This window comes from Mesocricetus auratus, unplaced genomic scaffold (assembly GCF_017639785.1).
Source record: "Mesocricetus auratus isolate SY011 unplaced genomic scaffold, BCM_Maur_2.0 Super-Scaffold_100006, whole genome shotgun sequence".
Classification (NCBI taxonomy): domain Eukaryota; kingdom Metazoa; phylum Chordata; class Mammalia; order Rodentia; family Cricetidae; genus Mesocricetus; species Mesocricetus auratus.
In genome coordinates this window covers 52578235-52599293 of record NW_024429190.1, presented here as the reverse complement: position 1 = coordinate 52599293, position 21059 = coordinate 52578235, and the positions used below count along the sequence as shown (strand labels likewise).

General features: G+C 41.0%; 1 protein-coding gene across 3 annotated transcripts in view; it reads left to right on the top strand.

Moving 5' to 3' along the window:
• The window catches only part of Scfd2 (sec1 family domain containing 2), a 341734-nt gene that overhangs the window by 200534 nt on the left and 120141 nt on the right, over window positions 1-21059 (top strand). The window contains exon 6 of one of the 3 annotated variants that reach the window (XM_021233387.2): window positions 19239-19478. The exons of the other annotated variants lie outside the window; for them this stretch is intronic. Within the exon in view, the coding sequence (XP_021089046.1) occupies window positions 19239-19261 (23 nt within the window). The 3' untranslated portion in view covers window positions 19262-19478. Of the gene's footprint in view, window positions 1-19238; window positions 19479-21059 lie in introns of those variants that run through there. 3 annotated transcript variants of the gene reach the window in all.

Here is a 21059-nt window from a genome sequence, read left to right as displayed (position 1 = left end):
TGTTTTTCTCTGCTGTGACTCCCATGCCACCCATCTGTGTGCTCTCCATCTTCTAGTATCCTCTTTCTCTTGAGTTAATTTGTGACCTGTCCCGTGTGCTCTGTCCTTGTGGGTTTGGTCCTCATTTACCATCTTCCTGCCCATTCTGGAAGTTGGAGTAAACACACTGAGCTCCCACACAAAGCTAAAGTTTCTACCATGTTTCTTAAACAATTGATAAAAGCTCCAGATTCTGAGATGCAAACGCAGACATTCTGGTAAGGAAGCTGGTCGGGGCCATATTGCTTTCCCAAGCTTTCCCCTTTGACTACAAATTGGAACCATTGGAGAGCTGCATGGTGTTAGTCCAGGTTCCCCCTCCAGGGATGCTGATGTCATTGGCCATAAGTTGACCTGGTGCTAGTGGGTTTTGTGTTAACTTCATGGATGTGTCAGGACTACACTAGTACATCACTGTAAAGACTTTGGCTCTAAAATTTTGCATCTTTTTTGAAACAGCCAACTTTGCCAGGACACTATGTATATTTGAACTAAAGGTAGTCAAAATTCTCTATGAAGTTATCTGACAGGTATATTAAGATTTATTATTTTAGTCATGATAAATTTAACATTAATTTATATTTTGATATGAATGAATCTTCTATTGTGCTCCCACAGTTATTTGTGAATGTATTGATAAAGTGTTACTTAGAAATGAAGTAAGATTCTTGTTCAAATAGTCTCTATAATAGCATGAAGTGCTGAGATTTATTACCTCTCTCACAAGTCCATTATGTAAGAAATAGTGTCAAAAATCTAATCACATTTATAATGAATTCAATTGCCTATTACATGATGAAGTTTAATCTGATCACATTGCTTATCTGGGGAATTACTTGCTGAAGGAGGGATGCCCTTCCATGGAATTTCTGAGATGGTTCGTGTTGTATGCTTTTCTACCTGTAAGTAATCTCCCTTCTGCAAACTGACATCAACTTCTGGCTAGTCTTTGCCCTGACCTGTGGCTGCTCAGCGGTAGTGTAGGTGACTTTGCTTTCTGGATGCTGTCACATTTGAGAAGTTAGCTAAGGTCTCTAGTGTTCCTGCCTCCAAACCTCGAATAACACATCAGGCTGGCCCGCTGTAATGAGCAAGCACCGTCATTGATGTTGCAGGTTAGCTGACTCAGCGTTCCTCTGCCCTTCAGTATTTCCTTCCTATCCTCCCCACTCTTCTCTGTCTTTTATAGTTTGCTCACTCAGTGCCCTTTCTTCTCCCCCTTTCATAACAGGGTTATAGTATATAAAATCTTAAAACCATGGGAGATGGAGGAAAAGATGGGCAAGCCCAAGTCTTGGTAACCAATAGGGGTTTGTTTCTTTATGAAGGAAGCTGAACAGTACACAATGTATAATGGAATACCTAGTTTCTAGGTTCTAGCATGACAGTACACACTAATAACAAATCACCCAACATGCTTAATTCTGCTATCTAATCACATAACACTTAGAAACATACAGATGTCAACCCGTTCTTTGAGGATAAAACAGCATTAGCATTTCTGTGCAAAATATACCCTATGTGCAAGAGCTGTCTTTGAAAAGAAAAAAAACGCATTTCATTAACATTGTAGAGATGTCAATGGGGCCCAGTTTTAAACTGTGCCTGAAATAGAAGTGTAGGAATTTGCTATAAGAATGGACAGCTCTGGGTCCTCACCTGAGGTCATTAAATTGATTTAATTAGGTCCACTGGCTGTATTTTAGCTGTATAAGTACAAGGGCCCATTGTTATAGCACAGGCAATGCATTGTTAATTTTTAGGCCTGTCAATGTAAAAAAAAAATGTGTCTGTTTGCCTTCCCTTATGATCTGGAAAAACGTCAGCTACATTACAGAGTGCCAGGACATGCTAGAAATGTTAGTTTTGGAAGGAACCTTGAGGAGTGGCATAAAAGTGTCTAGCCACATACTTTGGCTCTAGTGCCAGGGATGCACATGTTCTTTGCGGTGCTGCAGGACTCCTCCTTCCCAGGAAAGTGCCAGGCCTGGAGGAACCACATGAAGCATCTCGAGGGTTGGTGGGTATATCCAGGGTGGTCTGCTCTGGGCAAAGTAGTGACTGTTGCTGAAGCCAGTGGAGGAGATGCCAATGCCAAAACCTTAGGAAGCCACTAAACATACAGTGCTGTAAGATTGCTCAAAATAAGCCAGAGACATATGATATGCAGGGCGTTTACTAGCTTAACATGTTTGTTGAGGGTCTCTGTAGGAACTGTGTGTCTGTCAAAAGGCTGGTGAGACTGGCACCCTCCCTCCCTCCCTCCCTCCCTCCCTCCCTTCCTCCCTCTCCTCCTCTTCCCCTTGCTCTCTAAGAGGTTGGTAGCTGGTTTAGCTATTTTTTCAGTCTTTTAGTCTGTGGGTTCAGAGTGCTTCTACTCATTTTAGTAGGTATGAGACAAATACCTTACAGGAAATCACCACAGCCACCACACAGCACCATATGTGTCTTGTAATAGGCCTGTCTGGGTCTGGTTTTCAAACCCCTGGCACACACAGCTCCTCTTTTCCCAGAACAGCTCCCTAGCAGCTGTGAAATTGAAATGTTGAAGGTAGACACAGAGAGGCAATCCCAGAGTAGTTTTCTGCCTGTCACCCACCATGTTGTAAGTTTCCAAGGAGTTCCTTTGGAATTTTGTTGGTCCCAGTCTCACTGCCTCAGATTCTGGAGTCTCCTAGGCCTAGGTTAGAGTCTGAGGGCACTGTGGCTGGTCATGATCCTGCTGCTTCAGGCTCTGGAGTCTCACAGACCCAGCTGGGAACTTGAATACTGGCATGTCCTGTGGGTGAGACCTTATCATGGTATGCTTTTGGAACATCAGTTTCCCCATATATAATACAAGGGATAATCATAGTCCCTCAGTGAGTAACTGTGAAGATAAAGTTGGATAATGGCTCCGGATTGCCTCAGACATAGGAAGTGCTGAATAAATGTAGCCAGTATTCTTAACCATTAAGCCCTTTGTCGATCAGTCTAGGACATTCGTTTTTTGAGGTCTTACTTTGTCTGTATTTGGCTTCTTATGCTCCAAAGCAGTTAAGTTTCTGTATGATAGACATGCATTAAAATGTCCTCTTGTTACCTAATATATGCTTTACTGTGGGATTTTTCAAGCACAGCAAATATCATGGGTACTATGCAAGGCACTAAGTTAATCTTGTATTAAACTAACTGCTGGATATTACATTCTGTTCTCAAAAAACTTTTAGTCTAGTAGGTAAGAAGGCACATTAAGTCACTAAAATCACCAAATGCTATTTGTCACACAGATTGTGTGAATGATGAAAATACCCAGGGATGAAAGGGAGGCATTACTACAGGGGCAAAGGTCACTGCTCCCTGGTGCTGTAGTGCCCCCTAAAATCTAGTCCCCAGCCTGTGACACTAGTAAGGCAGAAGTAGGAAGGTTTCATAGGGACCAAGAAGGGGCATCCCAGTTAAAGGAATGAAAGAAAGCATGCTTAAAGCCCAGAAAGCAGAAAGGACAAAGTCAGATGACCCAGGGTCTGCTGGGCCACAGAAATAAAAGAGCTAGGGTAAAAATGTATTGAGGTTTGTCCGCTCAGCCAGGACACAGTTGTCCCTGTGTTTTATAAACGCCCAACTTGAAGGTGAAGAGTAGAGAGAGAAGCCATGCAGCTTCTCCCTGAGTTCTGTCTTCCCCCATGCCCTCCCAGCATTATGTGCAGAGCCCTCGGGCTCCAGTGGACTGGTGTCTTTTCAGTTCCAGAGATCCTATCTATGTTGTTGAAGTAGAATTTTAAAAAATCCAGTTATGAGTTCTTTGTCATCTTGAAGTATTCCTTATGGCCTCTCTACTATCTGCCTTGATTCAGCTAATCACATCAGCTTGTTAGCCAGACTCCTGGAAAAGTAGGGCTGCCACTTCATGTAGAGCTAATAGGACACCGTGCCCCTGCCTTCCTCTTATGTCATTCTGAAAATATTTAATCAGTACCCCATTTCTCCTACATTATCAGAGGGGATAAAATGTCTCCTCTATGATCGTGCTTCTCAGGGCTGGGCATGTCACCCAATGGTAGAGCACTTATATAATGTATGCAAGACTGTGTGTCTAATTGCCTTCACTGAAAAAGAAAGTCAAGATTCTTCTCAGTACACAGGACTTTGATGAACTATGTTCTTATTTCAGAAGTGTTCATGGAAACAATACTAAACACAGATTTAGAAAGAGAACCAATGGCTTCCCTCCATTATACAGCTGTTTCTAAAAAGAGTGTTTGTGTACCTAGGTACATGTGTCTGAGTAGTTCCTAAATTTTCCTTTCTGTCCACTATAAGCTATAGAAGAAGTAAATAAATATTTGCTGAGTGAATGAATGTCCAAGAGAATTCACATCAACCGAAGAATAATTTTTGAAAATTTAAAATCCTAAAGGAAAATTGTAAATGAGCTAGAAGAAAATGTGGCACTGAAGTAACAATAACCCCACCACTAGACAGTGCATTTGAGCCATGAATTACTTTGAACAGACCATATTGCATGCTATTTTGTCTCATCCCCCCCACTCCTGCTGATTGCCTTCCTCTGCCCTCCTACTTTCTTGTATTTTCTTTTTTTGACATAATTGAATTTAATTAGAGTTGCTTGCGTAAGCACAGGCAGGGAGTTATGTGCTGGATCGTGGAAAACCTACCAGTGGCTACACCACTGAAGAAAAGAAACCCCTCCCCCCTGGAAAAACATTAGCTGCCAATACAGGGAGGGCCCTCTCAAGCCCCTACCTGACCCATAGTAGAAAGACTCAGTCTTGGGAAGGGTTTGTGTAGGTACACACAGCTGTATGCGTTCCTGTTCCAGCTATGCAGAATACATAGCAGTGTGTGGCACATCGTATGAGCATGTGTATGTATGTTTGTCATCATCGTTATTATTGTTACTGCTGATAACGTATGCCCAGGATCACTGAGCGTTCCTTCTCAGCCACCCACCTGAATGCCTGAGTGTGCCTGCCAGGATTCTGCTGTGCGCACTTAGAGTGACAACACTGGATAGAACATAGCATCATATACATGCATTGTCCTAACTAACAAGTCAGGCTCATGGGTTTTTGTTTCCCAGAAGAAAATGCCTTTCCACGTGGAAATAAATTCATGACACTTTTGTGTTCAATTAAGCAGGCTTGGCTTAAGGTCAGGCACACCATTCTGTTATACTTAGTCTATTGTACATACTTTCTGATTTCCAGGTTTTATCTTATTTACTATCTAAACTAAAAAATAATCTTGCTAAGAAGGGAAGGGATGGTCAGGCTTCTTTCCACCCATCTGCTGAGGGAGCCAACTTTTCTCTTGTTCCTTACTGTTAAGCCCTGTTCCCTTAGAAAAGGATGGACCCTTTGTCTTGAAGCTTTGTAATAAAGTCAATTCCAGTCAGGATTAGGCCCATTTCCTTCTTTATAGGCCTAGAAGCCTTCTTGAAGTCACAGTGGCCAGGAGCCCTCTGGTGTACAGGACAGCTGGTGGATTTAGCTGTCAGGCTGGGTGGTTCTATTTTCTTGGTGTCTGAGAACCTTCTTTACCTTCCCTACAGAGTTCTGCAGAGGTATCTGACATTATGTACTACTGTTTCCTTGTGTTGTATACTCTGTTCCTATTTGTTTTTAATCAGAATGCCTGTTTGGGAGTAGAACGTATTTAGTCTATTAGATTTGCGCTGCTGGATTTTTTTTTAATGTATAATCTTGACTAGCTGTCTTATTGTTTATCCTGTGAGATTAGTCTATCAATTAAAATTTGATAATTAAAATAATAATAATCTCCAAGATTAATGTCATTTTATTGAAAATTTTCAGACAGTATATTCTGATCATGTCTTCCCCTCTCCCATTTCCATGTAGATCCTTCTTACCTATTCAACTTTGTGTTCTTTTTCTCTCTTAAAAAAAGAAACATGCACACAAAAATCCCACAAAAGCAAAACTCAAAATAAATATGCAAAATACAAATAAGATAAAAAAATCAGATTTTTTAAAGTTCTTTATATATTTTAGATACTACCCTTCTATCAGGTGTAGGATCTTTTCCCATTCTGTAGACTACTGCTTTATCTGAATGATGGTGTCCTTTGTCTTACAGAAACTTTTCGGTTTCATTTATTAATTATTGTTCTTAGTGTTTGTGCTATTAGTGCCTTGTCCATAAAGTCCTTTCCTGTGCTGAAGAGTTAAAGACTGTTCCCCACTTTCTTTTGGGTCTTACATTGAGGGCCTTGATCTATTTGGAGTTGAGTTTTGTGCAGGATGAGAAATATTAATCTATTTGCATTGTTCTATATGCAGCCATCCAGTTTGACCAGCACCACGTGCTCCTCATGACATTATGAGGCCTGAGGAGCACAAGAGTCAGAGACAGCCCCTGTTCCCGCTGTTAGGAGTCCCACAAGAGTACCAAGTTATACAACTGTAACATACATGCAGAGGGCCTAGGTCAGTTCTATGCAGACTCCCTGGTTTTCAGTTCAGTTTCTGTGAGCTCTGGTGAACCCAGTTTAGTTGTTTCTGTGGCTTTTCTTGTGGTGTAATACCTCTGGCTCCTTACAAAGCTTTCTCCCCTTATGCAGGATTCTCCAAATTCCACCTAATGTTTGACTATGGGTTTCCATCAGTTACTGGATGAAGCCTGTCTGATGACAATTGAGCTAGCCACTGAACTATGAGTATAACAGGATATCATTAGGCATCATTACATTGACATGTTTTTCTCTAGTCTTGTTTGATTCTATAGTAGGTCTCTGGGTCATCTAGCCTGCAGGTCCTGATGTTCCAGGTAGTATCAGGGCTGGGTTTATTCTCATGGCATGGATCTCAGGCTGGACCAGTCATTGGTTAGCCACTCCCTCAATCTCTCGGCCTCCCTTATCTCAGCACATCCAATAGTCAGGACAGACTGTAGGTTGAAGGTTACGTGACTGGGTTGGTATTCCAATCCCTCCACTTGAAGTCTTGCCTGATTACAGGAGATGGCTAGTTCAGACTACATATCTGTTATTGCTAGGAGTCTTATCTGGGGTCATCCTTGTAGAGTCCTGGGAGATTCCCTTGTGTCAGGTTTTCATCTGACCCTTTAATGCCTCTCTTTCCAGTAGTCTCTTTCAGTACTCTCCCCCTCTGTCCCCACAACCTGATTGCTAATGCTTTCATCCCCACATGCCCGCAATCCGCTCATGGAAATCTCTTCTATTTCCCCTTCCCAGAAGATCCCAGCATCCCCCCATGAATACCCCTTGTTACCTAGTCTCTGTGGGTCTGTGAATTGTAACATAGTTATCCTTTATTTTATAGCTAATATCCACTTATGAGTGATTACATACCATCTTTGTCTTTCTGGATCTGGGGTACCTCACTCAGAATGATTTCTTCTAGTTCCATCCATTTGCCTGCAAATTCCATGATGTCATTATTTTTAACAGCTGAGTAGTGCTCCATTGTATAAATATACCACATTTTCTTTATTCATTCCTTGGTTGAGGGGATTCTAGGTTGTTTCCAGGTTATGACTATTACAAATAAAGCTGCTATGACCATGGCTGGGTGAGTGTCCTTATCATCTGATTGAGCATCATTGGGTATGCTAAAACTATTTTAAGTGAAGATCCTTGGCCTCTTTATAGAAGACAAGTACAAACTGAAGTGGAAATCTAGGACCTTACTTATCCTCCTAATGGCTGGATGTGACCTTCGGATTTGGGTGTGACATTTTTGCTCATGTTTAAAACATAGAGCTTCACTAAATGACCTCTGAGAGACACTCCAACTCTCAACAATTGTGACTTTTTTTTACATCCCATGGATAGTAAACATTTGCATTTTAAGAAGTTAGATAACTATGAGAACATCTCAGAACATATTAACATCTTTCTTAGTTGATGGAACTTAAGTTAGATAGATGCAAACTAGTATGACCATCTAAGTTCAGTAAAAAAAGTATAATCCATTAATTTGTGTGATCATCCAGCAAGCATTTGGAACATTCACTATATATATGTGCTGTGCACACATAAAAATGGCTTGTTTGGCAGAATATAAGAAGCCAACTACTTTTATAAAAATTTTAGAAATAATATAATTCTGTGTGTTTCATCATATAGAAAGTGAGAAATATATTCTGAATACATAGTAATGCTACAAACCATCAAAATGGCACTTTTAAGATTTATTATTTATTTCTGCATACTTGTGTACATATAACAAGTTCATGTGTTTGTGTGATGTGTAGGTGTACACATGAAACATGTGTCAAGGTCAGCGAATAATTTGTTGAGTCAGTTCTTTCATTCCATCTATATATGGCCCCAGCAATCAAATTAAAATTGTCAGGATTGCCCAAGTGCTTTACACGCAGAACAATCTTGCCATCCCCAAATTATGTCTTTAAAGCTGAATTTCATGTCTGTTAAGAAACATATTATCTGTCACATGATGGTAAATTACAAGTAACAAAATAAAAATTGCATTGATAAGTAACATGTCCTTCCCCACAAGATCCCATGGGCTAGAAAAGCAAATACCATTACTGTATTTCATTGAATGTCAATAAATAAAGGTTACACTATAAAATCAAAGGTAAGGAAGTCCAGTGGAGGAGGTGCTATCAAAGCAATGGTAGCGGAAGACTCAGTACAGGGAGTATTTGTGTGCTCATGCTCCTTCTGTGAAATGTTGTTGAGTTTTCACACTGCTGCAAGAGCACAGACTACCATCCTGCTGTTGTCCACTCGGGCAGATAACAGGTATATTAGTTGAACTCTTATTACAGTAGCATTGCTTATTTGTAGCCTATTACTGGTAAAATATTTGGGGCTTATTGGCTGTAAGTAATGGGATACCAGGTTTACCACAGACCCAAGGTAAGTCTTGTTCTTCGGGAAGCAGAGGTGGTATTAGGGTGAGGAATCGGGTGAATACAGCTTATGGGCTATCGAAAAGGACAGAATGGCAGTAAGAAATGCTCTGGATTCCTAACAGACTCACTGGGCAACCAGACTTGTGGCATATACGACAGTACCTTGTAATGTAATTCTAGCTGTGCAGAATCACTGAGGGTCCTTTGTGAAAGCTGGAAAAGATGTTCAAGAAGGGAGAGGAAGACATAAGACTCTCCACTGCCAGTTCTATGAGGGAATTTGATCAATAACTTCCAGGGTGGAGGTCTCATCAGAGGAAGAAGAGTGCTTGTGGCATGTGTAGACACCCAAGACCTTTTTCTGTGTTATTTGGGTCCCTAGGGAGCAGTACTGGGACAGAATTGGAAGGTCAACAGCTTCCTTGATGGTAAAGGGGATGAGACCCTTCTCCTATGATATCATCTGACCCCTGGGACAGGACAGAGCAAAACCAAGATTGGGATGAAGGGAGAGCTCCGTGCTGATAGCTCTGAGCAAGGCACAGTGAAGGAGGGAGAGATGCCTGCTGGGGAGACTGGGTTCAGAGGAAAAGGACAGGACTAGCACTCTTACTGGCTGGTACTCTGGGGACTGTGGCCAGGACTCAGAAGCTGAGGATGGTGCAGTGGCTTGTTCCCTTAGGGCTGTCCACTAAATGCTCTTCAAAGGAGTTTGGACAGTGAACCACAGGGCTGCAACTGTCTGTAATCAATTATGACATATTTTCTTATCAAATGCAGTACATGTAATCAGCATGTTAGTGTCCAAAAATAAGAGACATTCTGTGCTTTACAAATTTTTTTGGAAATTTTTATCATTTTGGAATATTTCTTCCTTTTTAAAAAGTATTTTCAAAGGAAATTCAAGTTTTAAAAGCATAAATGATGTAAAAAGACCCAAATGAGTCCTTTTTACTCCAAGTTACCACTGAATTCTTGGGTGTGTGCCCCAATAAAGCCTTTATTTTTTGTATTTTATTTTGCATGTATATAACGTATGTAATATTCAACCATGAACAAATACTGAAAATAATGGTGGTGTTCTCATTGCTTTTTATATATTCAGTACAATAAGGCTCAGCACAGTGACATCCTTTTCCTGCCCCGGTCCTCATGTTCCCTTGTAATTAGCTAGACATTTTGTCCCAGATGCTTATTACAGTTTCATTTCTGTTTGACTTAATTTTTATTTACACAGGCATGGAGTTCCACAGCAATCATTTAGAGTTGTGCATGGCTGGGTTCTTCTCTCAACGCTGAGTCCCCCTGATGCATGAATATTTGCTAGTTGACAGCCACCTGAGATCTCCAGCCTAATCATGACACTTTAATCTGGCTGCCATCTGCTTCCTGAGTTCCTTTGGCTGGAAGCCATCCCTCTGACGTCACTCTTCACTGACGGGGACTTGGTTTGATGGCTCCTCGTGGAGCCTTCCTCTGTTCCATCTGATCGGCGCTGCCGCCAGTATTTTGAAGTAACTAACATCTTACTGAGGCAGTTCCCTAACCGCCTTCCCTTACTTAACAAGAAGTCACTTGGCTAGTGCATGATGTCATCGTGTTTGTTGATAGTCATATGCTGCCTTGGTTACAAATGGTGAAGTGACGGTTTCTTTCAGAAAGGGTTCCTGTGACCACACAACTGTTCTAACTTAGGATGTCCAGGTGACCAAAAGCTGAAGAGAGCCTCTATCCCTCCAGTTGTGACAAACCAGGGACCTCATTTTGATAGCAAGCATTGAATTCTAGGTAGCTGCTCAGAGAAAGGAGGCTAGTGGAGTGATCGGAGGCCCCTGTTGGCCCCTGTTTGGAGGAACATAACATTTGCATGAGTAAAGTAGGATAAAAGCATAGCATTCTGCTAGGGAAAATGGACAGGGACAAAATAAAGGTGAAACTGCCTTAATAAATGAAGGTCTTCCGAGAGGGCATTTATCCAAAGCCAGACCGCTTCTATGTATGTTTTCCTGGATATATTTGTTTATTTAGATCTTGCCTTAAAATTCCAGTTTCAGAGAAGTCTAGTGTTCATTTCTCTCGTCCCGCTTGATTCAAGACAGCATAAGAGTATGGCTTATTGGACCAAGCTGAGTCAAACACAAGATCCTGCCTGGATGCTGAGTTTAGCCATGGAAATGAAGTCCCCAGATTGTCAGAGGATGTGATTTGACTTTTTAAGGAGAAGCCGTGTGTTACCCACTTGGAAATGAATTCGGTGGTACTGTATTCATGAGGCCAAAGCAGCAATTTCGTGCACTTCCAGATTTGGGCTGGGGAATTAGGGCTTCCATAATAGAGTGAGATGAAAATCTTCTAGGCCTCCCCATCAAGAATGGCTTTGTCAGCCCAGCAGATCATGGATATGTTTCATTCTAATCTATGAGACTAGCTCTTGACTCCTGAGTGTACCAGAGACATGCTTTATCTCTATGACAGAGCCTTTTTGTCCCTCCAAGTCTTAACAAAGTGGAATCTGCCACATTATTATACTTAAAAGGAGGACAAATATAAAAATAAAATTCATAGGGATAGCAAATAATAAAAATGAAGGACCTGTAAGCCCTGGAATATAGGACTGAATAAAGAGCAAACTCTTAGCACCCACAGTGATGAATAAGCATTTGAATCAACCATTATAATCCCCCCCCCGAACATCAAACTAGCCCTAATCCACATGCACAAAGGCAGCAACAATGCGTTCCATTTGTTGCCTTTGTCCTCACCCAATGCTTTTATTACAATATGCTCAACTTCGGCACTTGGATGTACAATATGCTGTCTTGGTGGTTCACACCATATAGTTCATCTCCTGATTTAAATGTTGTGTCTATACATATAGCAAGGTAGTGATATAACTTGCAGAGACTGTTATAGAAATTTGATCATTAAAACTAAGTCTACCAAATCATGCAATGATTGAAAATCCCTGTCAAGCCTAAAACATATTGTGAACCCAGCAGATTTGCTACCCACTTTCCCCCAGTACCTACAATGGTAATTTCTCAGGCACCCATAAATCTATAGGAGGCAATGTAGGGTGTAGCCACATGAGGGTCTAGAAATAAGCCTTTGCCATTGGGGGTCTCACAGATGGTTGCATAAGCCCTTTTAGTTAGCATATTACTGACTCAATAATCACTTCTTCTGAGATGTGTTTTATATTCCAGTCCACCCATCTGGCATGGATATGCTGCTTAAGGAGCACATAATAAAAGTCTTTATGAAAATACGCACAGCATATGTCTGGTAGCCAATTTATAGATTAAATAGTCCGCATGGTTTTCTGCACCCCCATTTCCCAAATAGGAAAGCAAGGAAACAGCTAAAACCTGTGCAGTTGTCTCATTCAACAAGGGCTCTGTCTAGGTCACAAAAGATTTTATATCAGCAACTTTAGAAATTTTCAACCATCCTCCAGGTCAGGTCTTATTTCATTGCTGGTAGAGCTGTCCTCAAAATTATTAAGATTTCAAACTAAACAAGGACACTCACTGACAGTGTTGGGGGGCTATGAACCTACCACTTCCAGGAGGTGGGAGGTAAACAGGGAAGATAGGAGACCCGAAGAACAGACGTCTTTATCATCCTGCAGCTGCAAACCCTCACAGACATTTCCAGCCAGATCCTGGGCTAAAGCAGCTAGTATATGTCTGTGTTGCACGCATTAATATACTTCTCAAGAGCTAACAAAACTCTCATAATGAAACTGTAGTCACAGATCATTTTGTTCCAGCTTTTACTGCTTTTATTGCATTATAGGAAATGAAGTTGGTTTGAAGGAACCCCTTCTTATAAAGTTGAGGTAATGGAGTTGTATAGCAGGAAAAATAGTTGAATTTCAAAGTACAATGAGAATTAGCATTAAAATGATGTGTGTGGGTGCATATGTACATGTGAGGGAATGTTTGTGTGTGTGTGGTTACATGTGCACATGTGGGAGGGTTCATGTGGGATGTGTGTGTGTGGTTGCATGTGTACATTTGGGGGAATGCTTGGGTGTGTGGAGGTGTTCATGTGCACATGTGTGGGAGAATGGATGGGGAGATGTGTGTTGGGTGTATGTGCACACATGTGTGATGAGGTTGTGTGTGCATGCAAGTGAATGTGTATATGTGTATGGTGTGCGGGCATATGTATGTGTGCGTGTGCATGCATGCATGTGTATTTGGTATTTCCTGTTGTTAGCATCCTCACCCAATACTCTTACAGTTACACTTGTAACATACAGTAAGTGTGTTTATTTTTGTGTATTCTCCTCCTGTCCTATTGTACATATAGTGAATTCCTAATGGGAAGGTTCACGGACATCAGAGAGAGGGTAGATTGCTATGCAAAACTCTCCTTGCAAATCTACTTTTCATCCAAACCAGACTATTACATTGAGAGTTATTGAAAATGAGCCCTTCTGAGAACATTTGAACATCTGTAAAGTAATATACAGGAGCCCAATTATCAATCTGAAAAATATCTGAGAAAATGTTATTGCCTTCACAGTTGAGGCTGAGCCAAGGTAAGGCAAGTCCTCTACAGAGATGGCTGCTCTGTGTAACCCACTTCATTTCATGAAAGGGTTTGCCTGTGGTACAGATAGACTCTAGTGGGCGCCAGTAAATAACTTAGTAAATCAGAAAATACCGCTTTTCTAGACTTGTACTCATTCTTTTCTTTTCAGAACTATCTCCACATATTGTTCTTATTAAGGAAAATTCTGGGAACCATGTGGCTCTTCTAGAGTCAATTTATGTTTCCAATTAATTTTCAAAAAGTATTACATTTACAGCCTAATGTTGGCCAGCACTCTTTCAGAAATCCATGACAAAAATCATTTCATTTTCACTGAATACAGTCTTCATAAAATTTCTATATTCTGGCTCACCTTAAGGTGTAATATTCCAAGAAAATATCCAAGATCTTTATTTCCCAGGGTTTGCATGGATTGTGGCATTCTCCTGCTGGACTGCTGTCATGTTTATCACAGGTCTTTCCCCGTAGCCTACCTTGGATAGGATGTGTTCTCTGGCCTTCAGGGGATGGATATGTATGCTTTACAACAAGTAGACATGTTTCTATGAAAAGACGGCCTTAGGTCTGAGGGACAAGGCTGCAGCTTCTAGAGGCTGAGGCTTTGTGTGAACCATGCTTCCAGATGTGTGAACCATGTTTCCAGGTGTGTCTCACACCAGTTTGCATTTTTCATTTGTTGTACAGAACGTCCTTGTATACTTTTAGTTTCCAGTCTCTCACTACATTGGTAAGATTTACTGATGTCAAATACATTAAACTTTTCATAGATGACTTTTAATGGTTAATGTGGTTTTTAATGAATTATATCTTCTTTACTGTTATAATTCCACATTTGATTTGCTCTGAAATAAAAATTATCTTGTGTAGGAGTCAATGCCACAAAGCTACCTGCCCAACAGGGCGGGGTCAAGGTAGAGATAAAAGGAAGTGAAAGGAAAAGGGGCTCCCCTTTTTTCTGCTGGAAGCCAGCCACGCTTCTGACTCCCAGCTTGTGCGACTCTCTCTCTCTCTCTGGTAAATAAATATATTGTTTTCCCTATAGAGTATCGAGTATCGCTATAATCTTGTTTTCATTAATTAACTTTCTTTTAATCTACATATAAGGATTCTTGTATAAAATGTGCCATTATTACACTGGTACTAGAAGAACATTCTCTTAAACTTGGCAAGCACTTATTCATTGGCAACCTCAGATGCCTTTATAATGTGCTGCTGGACTGGGCTTCATAAATGACATGCAAATGCAGCTTATAAGGGGACACTCCCAGTCTCACTTTGGAATCTGACCATAAACTCAAAGTCAGGCTTCCATGTCAAATTATTGCTAAAACCCATTTTTAAGTGCCTAGCATGAAATCATTGTCTTTTAGTTTGGCATGTGTTACATCATACTTTTTGTTATGAAAGAAATTTGGACTTCATTATGATTTTAGATAGATAAATCATAAAAATTAAAGTCCCTATCATCTGACTTCTTAGAAAAAAAATCTCTTTCTATTGTGTGATATATTCCTCCATATTTTTCCTGCATTGTTATTAATACATATGCCCACATATTTGTGTGTGTGCAGAAGTGCACATGTACATATTCATGCATCCTTACGGTGATCAGAAGACAACCTCAGATGCCATTCTTTTTTTTTATTTTATATATGTATTATTAAGTATACAGTGTTCTGCCTGAAAACCAGAAGAGGGCACCAGATGGTTGTGAGCTACCATGTGGTTGCTGGGAATTGAACTCAGGACCTCTGGAAGAGTAGTCAGTGCTCTTAACCTCTGAGCCATTCTCCAGCCCTCAGATGCCATTCTTTATCCCTTATCCACCTTTACTGGTTTATTGGTTAAGACAGGACCTCTTACAAAACGTGCCAGATATCTCCTAAGTGTCTGTGCCCATCTGTGTGATGGTCCGAGTTCTGAATATCTTACCAGCATCTAACATCATCAGGGTCTTTCACTTTGTTTTTTTTTTAACATCCCTATAGTTGTCTAGTAGTATCTCATTATTGTTTTAGTATGTGTTTCCATAGTAACGGATGGTGTTGAGTTTCTTTTCGATATTTCTTTGCACTAGCACATATTTTAAACTAACATGTATATTAAAGTCTTATCTCATTTCCTTTTTCTGTTGTTCTCTTATCACTGAGTCTTGAGAATTATTTGTAATATGTTTTGAGAATTATTTCTAATTTGTGGATACCAATACTTTATCTGGCATTGCTTTTCAAATGTTTTCTTTCAGACTGTGTTTGTCATTTTGTTCTTTCAATTTTTTTCCAGTCAAAAGTTTTAAACTTTGATGGTAACATTGTTATTTTTAGACAAAATATGAATTTGATGTCATATCTAAGATATGTTTGCCTAACATAAAGGCTCAAATTTTTTTCTTGTGGTTACTTCTTTAAGATTCAGTTTTAACTTTTATACTCAAATCTATTTCCCATTTAGTTAATTTTCATGCAAGTTATCAATTAAGATTTATTTCCTTCTGCTTACTCACTTCCAATCATATCAGCACCATTCCTTGCAAAGCTTATTATTTCTCCACTGACCTGCCTTTGTATACCTGTCACCATCATATATACACGTACACATTTCACCTCAGTATGTTCCTAGGTTTTGCATTGTAAAGACCTATCATGGTACTGAGGTTTTCCAAGAACAGCTACTGAATTCCATGTATATGATGTTGTTAGTGAATTAATGAAGTCAGAATGAATACCTTTCATTGTTGAGGAGTAAGTCTGTAAAGTGGAGCACAGGCATAAGATATTCCAAAGGGGCAGGAAAGAAAATCTCAGGGGGTCTTTCTGTTCTCTGAACTCTGGTGACATTAACTGCCTTAGGGCAGTTGAATAGGTTGTGGTACACTCCAGGGTTGGGCAGAGCGAGAAGAGTAAAGTTAATGAAACACAATGTGTGCACTCTTGGGTTTAAATACTTTTGGTAGGATTTTTCCAAAGATGAAAATTGGTGTTAAACTTTTCCAGATTCTTCCTAATAGGGAAAGTGTGAAATTACAGAATGATTTTTCCTTTAAACACATGTGTGTGCGCGCGCACACACACACACACACACACACACACACACACCACATCAAAAGGAAAATTTTATAGCTCAAAAATATTTGATATTGGTTTAAGCCAAAAATAATGGGGTTCTTTTTTGTTACTAAGAACTTTCCTTTCTTCTTGTATTAGAACCAAGTATTGTAAACTACTGCCTTAAAAAAAAACTCAACCCAAAGGATCTCAAAGTAAGTGTACAACATGTGTAGCACACAGTTATCAATGAGGCAGTTCAGGAAATAACCTACCTTCTTACCCGTGTTTCCCTTACTATTTGCCACCTTACTATACCCTGGACTTGCCTAACTCTCCAGACCCTGGAGACACTTGGTGAGTAACTCAATCATAGAAGAATTCAGAAAAAAGTCTTTCCTCCAATCTAAAAACAGCCATGCAGTCACCTCCCCCTGTATAATAACTCATAAAATGCCTGACCAGGAAGAGAGGCAGAAGATGTGGGTGGAGTTTCCCCTTGTGGCTTTCATCCTTCTGTCTCTCCTCTGCTCCCTTCTTTTCGTCTCCCATGGTCAGTCAGTATTATGTAGATGGAGACTAGTAGGGACGGAAGGGAAACGACATTAGTCCCTCTTTGTTAGGCAGAGAACACCTACCATTCAGACATAAATAATATTATAGTATGATTCACATCATACTTTACTGGGGTGGACTTAAAAAAAATAGCACATAATAGTTTTTTCTGATTTGCCAAAAATGCTAGTGCATAAAAATTTTAAGCATTTCTCTCCTACATCTTTCTGGAAAGTTTAATACTTGCCAGGTATGGTGACACATACCTTTAATCCCAGTACTAGAGAGGCAGAGGCGACTCCTCCAGAGTTTGAGGCTAGCCTGATCTACATGGTGAATTCTAGGACAACACTGTTTTTTTTTAAGTACTTTAATACTTGCTATTACTAATCTGAGCCAGAAAGTAGAAAATAATGAAATTTGTATTAACATAGAAATGTATTTATATTTCTCTCTCTGTCTGTCTGTCTCTCTCTCTGTGTGTGTGAGTGTGTGTGTGTGTGTGTGTGTGTGTGTGTGTGTGTGTGTGTGTAAATTTTTCCTACTCATCTGCAAATCACCACCAGACTTTCAGGAAAGGAATTCGACTTGTCACAGTGACAAATGGTAAGATATATGAATTATAGACAATGGGGTAGGGGGACCTCTTTAATCACCCTGTCTGTGCCTGTCATGAAAGCAAGGACACTGCCCAGGGCACTTCAGAGCTAGACCATTTTCCCAGGCCTTCGTCCCAGCTTTCTGAGACAGGATCTTACCGTGTACCGCAGGCTGACCTCACCTTCAGAGCTAGACCATTTTCCCGGGCCTTCCTCCCAGCTTTCTGAGACAGGGTCTTACCGTGTACCGCAGGCTGACCTCACCTTCAGAGCTAGACCATTTTCCCGGGCCTTCCTCCCAGCTTTCTGAGACAGGGTCTTACCGTGTACCGCAGGCTGACCTCACCTTCAGGTGTGCTATCACTCGGAGGTCAGGACCAGCCCTTTTGTGTAGTACAAAGAAGATGCATGTGTGGGACTGGGTAAACGAGAAAGCAACGATGAGCAAAGCAGAGGGCCCAGAGGCGGGGAAGAGGTGAGCAGCTCCGAGGATGCGTGTACATGTACAAAGCTCTTGAGTTTCCAGCAACTGGGGAAACAAGGTCTTCTCCGTTAGACACAGGTCCTTCTCTTAGTACAGCCAGCTGGGAACTGAAGGAATCCATTCTAGCAGTGTAGAATCGGTCAGATTTTTAGGTTGATGGCTAACTCACTGCTGTTTCTAACAGAACATGCTCGGCTCACTTGACCAAACAGAACCTGCCATTCTCCAGTCCTTGCTTGTACTTGCCTGTACCCCCAGTGGTTTAAGTTGGAAAGTTTGCGTCTTATTGGATGCCTTCTAACTTCCTGCCACACACCTGGAAGGAGTAGCAGTTATCACTGCTCTTGGCATCTGAAAGTAATGGAGTAGTTCAGGCATCTAGAAGGTTCTGGCTCCGACTCTGGTTGGTAGAGGCAGATGTACCTTCAGTAGCAGTGTGATGGAAATCTAATGGAGGTTCGTAGCATTCTCACCATCCTTTTAGTTAGTTCAGGGGTGAATGGAAATGGGTCCTGATTCCCTGATTCACCATTCAGTTCATCACTGCAAAACTGCCTTGCTGCCTTCCACCGTGCTACAGAAGGCCAGGTCTGCAACCCAGCCACATTTCAAGTTCATGATAAGCTGTTTGCTTATTCAACAGACATTCACTGATGTCTTTTGTGTACCAGGCACTGTGCTAGTTTCCGCCCTGGTAGAGCTCCAGTTGTCTCTATCTGAGCAGCTCTTACTTTACCTTTTGAAGAAAAGCCCTTCCAACTGGCATGTTCTCTTCCTGAAAGCTAGAAGGTGCCTGGGATCTCAGAGAAAACCTAGGGCAGACAAGCCATATGGGGTGTGGGGGGGGGTCATCAGTAGTTTTAAGAGAAGGATTTTTTTTCCTCCTAATAATGTTAGCTTACTTGGGGAGGAAAATGTTAATGGAATTTTCCCACGTGGGGTCATCCTATGGATGAATGAGGCATGGTCCTCGTGTTTAGGGAACGCAGTGTGGTAGTTGTCGTGCATGAATTGGGTGGCTTTTTGTTTCATTTTTTATCTTATTTATTAGCATTTCTAATGGAAATACTTTGCTCTCTAACAATGAAGGCCATTCTCATGGAATACACTGAGAAGACGTCAAGGTAAAAATTGCTGTGTTGGCACTGAGACGTGCTCTCGCTGATACAATGATGACTGGGAAAGAGCTTCTGCCCACGGTGAGCTTGTTCCTCCAGCTGTGCTTACTAGACACTCCAGCAGCAGAGTATGTTCACTTCTTTGATGTGTTCTTGGTTTGGAAGTATCTGTGTTATTTGGTATCAATTAAAGTAAAAATGTTTTTATGGACTAGCAGAAATGTTTACTTTAGTGTTGACTTTCTCATTTTGTTATAAAATGGATGTCCCCATCTGTGCTTCATCCACACTTGGAAATAAAGATATTTTTAAGTGCACAAATATGATTTGAGAATTTGGCAACTTAGTGTGGTATTTATATGAGCAAGTATAGTTTTCCACTTAAGAGGTGGCCACCCAGAAGGGCTCTACCACCTTCCCCTTCTCTTCTGTTCCCTTCTTTTCCTCGTTCCACTCCTTTTATTCCTGTAATAATAGAAGCTTCCCAAAGAGCCACGTAGCAGGCCTGGGGAGGAGCTCACAGCTTGGATTAATCACATTGCCACATTCATAAGATTCAGTGGAACCTGTGGGCCACATGAAATGGAATTACAGAGTCAAGCTGATATTCTTGAGGGTGGGGGATGTGACTTAGAAGCTGCCACTGTTGCCAAGTTATGAAGGACTTCCTCCTAACTGCCTCTGCCTTGCAGCTTTCTAGACCAAAGTGTGGTTATTGAAATGAGGACAGAATTAAAGTAACAATAAACCTCTCATGGTAATGCCATCATAGGTGATAACCTCTTCTGGAGGGGCTGAACCCAACGGAAACCTCTAGAGGTCTTAAGACAGCCTTCAACAAACCTACCCCCCATGATTGCTACAGACTTACATAGGCTATTTTAGTTTAAAGAGTTCGAAAACAGTATAGGTCCCAACTCAGTATATACAGCAGTCTTCAAAACAGGTCAAACCAAAACATCTGCTAAGAGCTAGTGGTGCCCTGGCCTCCCACTCAGGCATGCCATGCAGCTCTGCATTCATCTTATATGTAATAGCCTCCTTCCTGTTGCTGCCCCCAGCCTTCATCCTCGCCCCAAGTTGTCTTAAGCATCTTATCCCAAGTCAGTCGGACTGTGTTTTAAAGAGGACTTCAAATCTTGTTTCTGTGAACAAGTTAGAGGGACGCGGGGTGGAGAGTGCTGAGGCTGAAGCACATCCCTGTGCTGGTTACTTGTTTCATTTCCCAACAGAGAAAGGGCTTATGTTACCTTGTAATTTAAGGACACACAGTTCATGATGGCATGCCAGGCATCGTGGGAGGAGGTAGAAGCAGCTGATTACATTAAATCCACACTCAGGAAGCAAAAAGAGATAATTACACCGGGCAGTGGTGGCGCACGCCTTTAATCCCAGCACTCAGGAGGCAGAGGCAAGCGGATCTCTGTGAGTTCGAGGCCAGCCTGGTCTACAGAGAGAGTTCCAGGACAGCCTCCAAAACAATACAGAGAAACCCTGTCTCGAAAAACCAAAAATAAAAAATAAATAAAGATAATTGCTGGTGCTCAACTCAGTTTCTCATTTTGTTCAGTCTGGACCCCAGCCCCTGGCATTTATTCACAATGGCAAATAATTGGAATCCATCTATTGTCCATCAATAAATAGTATGGGTAATGAAAATTTGGTATATGTATGAATACTTTATAGCTCTAAAGAAAATTGTAATCACAAAAATTGCAAATGTATAGAACGTATTAGAATGTATAATATTAAGTGAGGTCATACAATCTCAGGAAGGAAAAAAACCTGCATG